Here is a 5,876-nt window from a genome sequence, read left to right as displayed (position 1 = left end):
CAAGGCCTGCTTCGTTCTGGGATGCAGTGCAGATGTTACCATGGTGACTTCTTAAATACCAAAGTACTGTGTGGGTGTGATGCCTATTGATTTTTGCCTTTTTTTATGTGTTGTCTGTGTTCTTTACACATATATTTGTAACTCTGTAGTCTATATATTGTCATTTTTTTCCCCAGGACCCCCCAAAATCCCTCCAGGACCCCCTGACTCCCCCCTAGTGTGGTCACCAATTGTTGTGGTGTTATTGTGAGGGTCCCCAGGATGAGGTGAGAGATGAGAATTGACTCCAAGTTCTCAGAAGGCTGATTTATAATATTATGATATTATATTATGTTAAAAGAAAAGATCTACTAAAACTATGCTAAAGAAAGAGAAAGGAGACATCAGAAGGCTAGAAAGGAATGATAATAAAAACTTGTGACTGATCAGAGAGCCTGACACAGCTGGACTGGGATTGGTCATTAAGTAAAAACAATTCACATGGAACCAATCAAAGATGCACCTGTTGGTAAACAACCTCCAAACCACATTCCAAGCAATCGATAATTATTGTTTACATTTTGTTTTTGAGGCTTCTCAGCTTCTCAGGAGAAAAATCCTGGAGAAGGGATTTTTCATAAAATATCATGGTGACACCCTCAATCCCCCCAGATGCTTCAACCACAAATTCCAATATTTATAAAAAGTTTGGGAAAGTGACATTGGGGTGGAATCCTTGGGAATTTGGGGGTCGCAGGGTGGGATTTGGGGATCTCAGTGGGATTGGGGGAATGGGGATCCCATTTTTGTTCTCCTTCACCTTGACAAACTTGGCCAGGCTGGAGAAATAGTTCTGGTTGGCCTCAACCACTTTCTTCCTGGCTGCCTGCAGGTTCACAATCTCCAACCCCTGCAGGGGGGTGAAGGCTGTGCTCGAGGCCATCCCTGAGCTGCGGCCCTGGATTATGGATTTTCCGCTGTGGACGACACTCTGCTTCTGCAGGGTCTTCTGCAGAGCTTTCCTGATCCAGGCCTTGGTGGCCTTGTTGACCTGGGTCTGGTGCACATGGCTGCTGCTGGCCTTGCTCAGGTGGCCCAGGCTAAACCTGAGCTCCTCCTGGTAGATGTCCTCCATCTCCCCAGAGCTCATCCTGTTGGCCTGCTTGCAGGTCTCTGTCAGCCCCAAGTGTTCCTTCAGCTTCCTCCATCCTGCCCAGCTCCTCCTCTGACAGCTGCTGCCCCCCTTGCCACCACACTGACCACCATGATGGTGGTGTTGATCACGATCTGCTGCACGTTCTCATTCTTGCAGCTATCCAGGGAATTCTACAATTCCTTGATGGTTCGAATGTAATCCAGGGCATTGGGCACCAGCAACTGCAGCTCCAGGGACTGTTTGGAATATTTATCTGGGGTATGCGTGGATGAAATGATTTCTGTTGCCAGAAAAAGTAATGCCTTGATTCTCTAACACTAAAAATATTGTTGGAGGGCTTTTGATTTTCCTGCAGTTTCGGTGACACTAGGAAGGTACAGCCTTCCTGAACAGCTGACCCCATGTTCCCTCCTTGAACTTGTTACTTTACCCCAAAGTTCAGGCTTGTATAGACTCTTGCATGTTTTTCTTGTCTGAACCTGGAGCCAAGGTCTCTGGGCTGTGCAACAAACCTGCTGCCCAAAGTTAGTAGAGGCTTTAAGACTCTTTTCGAAGATGTTAACGCCCATACCTTCACCCATCAAATTGTTTGTAAAGACATTAACTTTCCTCTCACTTCTGACTGCATCACCCCTTGTGCTCCTAATTGGTGGGTTTTGACTATTATGCTAATTTACTAAACTTGTAAAACTGTGTGCCCCCGGTGAGGGGTGGACTTCCATGGACATTTCTCCATAACTGCCTCTGGAGGCTTCCAACAAAGACCAGCTTCTATATTACCTCCTACACTAATATTACCTTGAAAGTGTGTGTGGTTTCATTTCTAGGTTGTAAAAGGCATCAGGTGCACAAACTTTCCCAGGAGAGATCAGGGAGACACTTGGTTCTGTCCATTTGAGATACAGGCTCTGAGATGTATGACAGCTGGGCATCTTACTGAAAGCTGGTGGAATTAGGAGCTAAATGAGCTTTTGGAAAGTCAATTCATTAATAACACATTTTCTGAGTAGTTAATGCAAGTGAATTGAATAGTATGTGTAAGGGTGGCATAGTATGTGTAAGACTGTGTACACATAGTATGTGTAAGACTGGCCCTTAACTAAAATAGCAGTGGAGAAAGGCAGTATTTATAGCCATGATCTGAGGGTTTTGTTGTCCAATTGCCTCTGTATCCCAAATTATTCCTTGAAGACCTTCTGAAGACAGCTGTTGAGGGAAGGATGAATGTTTCCAGACCTGTGCTATGCAGGAGATACTTAGGCTGCCTCAGCTGACTTCCAGTTAGTTCTCTCTGTGGTCTCAAGAAGACTTGGCACAGGCTATGGGTGGCTGATGGGAAAAGGCAGCACATCTGTCTTCTGCTGACTTTAACCCTTGAAGCTGTTTGTTTTTGGTGGAATATGAGACCCCTGGCACATCAAATCTGTGTTTGCTTTCCCAGAACATGGGAAAGCTGGCTTCCTGGCAATTGTTACGGTTTCATTAACATCTGAGATTTTCATGGGGCAGAACATTTTGTGCCGTTTTTGCTGCCACTTGATATCCTGGTGATGGGACTGAAAAAACCCTGATCTGTTTGTGTGTACACATGTCCTGTCCTAAATGGGGATTGCAAGGATTAATTCCTTCAATATGGTAACTGGCTACCAAGAAACACCTATCAAAAGGGGCACTGTTGTAAATGCTCCCACCCTCTCAAATGCTCTCTGTGCAGCTCTCTGGGGGTTCTCTCACAAGCAGGCAGAGCTGGTGTTGGAATAACACCCAGGCTCCTCCCTGATCCTTCAAGAGGATTCACTGTGGTCTCTCTCCTAAACAGAGGTCAGACCAAGTGAAATCCACTACAGGATTATTAATGACACCTGCCAGGACAGAGCAGAAGAAAAGAACAGAGGAGACAAAAGGCCACAAAATCCCCTCACATGAACTTGTCAGGCCCATGAATGAAACAGCTCAGCCTCCTGACACTTCTCTGCCCAAGTGTAATGTTTTCAGTTGTTCCAGCTTCCCGGAATAGCTGCACAACACAGTGACCATAGAGATGACCTCTGTCTGGACTCCCAGGGGGCCCATAAAAAATGCAGACCTAGTGGGAGATGGTTTATAGGACTTTTGGCTGGTGAGCTCATCAGGTGGAGAGCTGAAGGACTGGAGGTGGCTGCCACCCACTGTTTGCTGGTCATTCTCCCACCCTTCATCTTCTTCTGTCTGAAGACTTCCACATCAGATGGCATGGCAGCACTCTAAAGCTCAGAGCTTTTTTTTGGCTGTGCTAATGCAGAGTTGCTTGAGCACTGTATGTTGTGTATTGAAAACTGCTGTATACCATTTCAGGGACTTGTTTTTTGGCTTGAGTTTCAGATCTGTTTGCTTGCAAGGGATACAAATTCTGAAACAAAGAATATGAACTGATGCATATTGCTCTTCAGGTACAGATACCTTTTTACTGTAGGTAAGAGCAGGTTATAGAAGGGAAGGAGATTTAAGGCTAGGGTATTGCAGATTACATAACCAGCTCTAGGTTGAATGTCTTATGCACATTTTGGCAAAAAAAATCAAGCGTTGCTGCTCCTTTTGTTAATTGGTATCTGAGTTCTCTATACCAGTTATGTGTATATTATTTCAAGTGTAAGTTCACAGATAGGGTTTGTTTGCATTCATTCTCATGCTTGCTCTGTGTCATAATTTTCCTACGGTTATAGGAATGAACTTGTTTGAACATTCCTAGTTGAGTGTAAAAAAAATATTTTCCCATGAGTATCATCTTTTTGGCAAACACTTATGTGAAAAGGAACTGATGTGGAGACTGTTCTATGTGCTTGGGAAGATTTTACTTTGAGATCCCTTTATAATGCAGAAAAAAAAAATTCAGTATCAGTTGTGACACAGAAGGTCTGTGGAAATAGAAACTTCACCCAGCTGTCTGGGGTACTGATAAACAGCACTATATTTTCCAAGATTCTTGGGAGTGAAGCTGAAGTTAAGGGCCATCTTTTTAAGCAATATCTGAACCAACCTCGTGACCTATTCGAACAACCAGGATGTGCTTCTTGGTTTTGTATGGGCCAATCACATATTGTTTTGTGATGATTAAGTAACAGGGAAAATCTGATGCTGGTTTCTTGGGATGGGAAGAGTTCTGCCAGGTTCAATTGTTATATGCTAATTTTACTAATGTAAGCACTGTCTTAATGACACTGTCATTGTGTGATACTTACTGTGACTGTAGCTGAGCTCTGGAGTGCTTCTGGTTTTGCTTTGTCAGGTACCATCATACTGAGGGAAAGCTGCATTTTGTCTGGGATCCTGGCTGCAGTTTCCCCCGCTTTGTTTTTGATCTGAGGTCTGTAGGAGGTCAGTGGGGGGATGATGGCTGGGAGCAAATGAAAGTGTGCCAGCACAGAAAGCTGCTGTGCTGTAATGGAGCATCTGTTGCTGTGATGTGTGAATGCCTGGCATTCTGGGAGCTGGGACACAGATTGTTGCTAGCTCCTTCCCAAGGTTATTTCGGAAGTGCACAGAGCAGCTGGTGAGGTCTGGGGCAGGTTTAACTCTCTCATGGCTTCCAAGTGCATGCTGCATTAAAAATTAACTACACATCAAGAAGCAGTTTTCCTCAGCATAAGATTTTTTTTTTCTTCTGTAACTTATGTTTGACCTCAACACTACATCCCTTGGTCACTATCTGAGTAAATTACATAATGTGAGACATACAAAACCAGAAAATAGAAAATTGAATAAGTTTTGATGGGGTTGGGTGATTGTTTTTGAAAGGGGATTGTTGAACAGAACTGAGCAAAATAATGAGATGTTTATTGGGAGCTAACACTACAGCCAGACATTAACTGTTCTGGAAACAACCTGTAGGATGCAAGGAGAAAAGCTTTCATCAGCCATCACTATGCTATCCAACTAGAGAACTGAGGATACAGCTTGCCATTCTTCCTGCAAAATGCTTACTCCACAACTGCACGCTGTCTGCTAATAAAATGTAGACTATAACGTCTTTTTCCCTAATTTGATCTGAACTTTTTAGCTGTTTGGTAGACTGACTTGGTGTAATGAAATATTAATAGGCAGGAGAAAGTATCATTCATATGGGAAACCAAGTGCCATTGCTATTTAATAGGCTGTTAGACCTATCCTGTTCCTCTAATTCAAATGTGGTTGTAGGATTAGTTGTTGAAGCTACAGTGTGAAGTTATGGAGACAGATTGAGTGAGTCAAGTGAAATACAAAAATGAATAGTGACAGCGTTTTTCGTGGCCTCTTAACACTTTATACTTGGCACCTTTGAAACTTGAAATTTCCTGTTTTAGTGGTAGGTTTTTATTCAGGTAGAGAAAAATGGATGAGTGTGGTGAGTCACTGTGGACATTTGCTGTGCTTAACAAAGTTGCTCATGGATGTCCCCCCTTTGTTGCACTTTCAAATGGCTTGAGATTATCATTATGTCATAAAAAAATCTAGAGAGATGAGCAAATCAAGGTGTCTAGGTGTATATAGAAGCCAAAAGTCACTGCATAAAAGAGGTGAGGCAATCTTTCAGCACTCATGTGCTGGGTGCTTTTTATTAGTTGCTTATTACACAGCATTTTCTGCTGCCCAGTTTGCTTGCAGGCACAGTTGCAGTATGCCATCTAATCCACAAAAGGCTGTTCATGCTGTTCATTATTTAATGTTGAATATGATCTTATTTGCAATGTGATTTTTTTTTTTCTAATCCTTAGCTAAGTTTCCT

At 43.1% G+C, this 5,876-nt stretch overlaps 1 protein-coding gene across 1 annotated transcript; it reads right to left on the bottom strand.

The window, feature by feature from the left end:
* Window positions 1-676: 676 nt before the first annotated feature.
* Window positions 677-1,704, bottom strand: LOC118686440 (U4/U6 small nuclear ribonucleoprotein Prp31). Its single transcript, XM_036382669.1, has 2 exons — window positions 1,648-1,704; window positions 677-1,234 (listed from the first exon to the last, which is right to left on the bottom strand). The coding sequence occupies exons 1-2, from the start codon at window positions 1,702-1,704 to the stop codon at window positions 677-679; spliced, it is 615 nt and encodes a 204-aa protein (XP_036238562.1).
* Window positions 1,705-5,876: the final 4,172 nt, after the last annotated feature.

This window comes from Molothrus ater, chromosome 4 (genome assembly GCF_012460135.2).
Source record: "Molothrus ater isolate BHLD 08-10-18 breed brown headed cowbird chromosome 4, BPBGC_Mater_1.1, whole genome shotgun sequence".
Classification (NCBI taxonomy): Eukaryota; Metazoa; Chordata; class Aves; order Passeriformes; family Icteridae; genus Molothrus; species Molothrus ater.
This window is presented reverse-complemented; position numbering and strand designations above follow the sequence as displayed.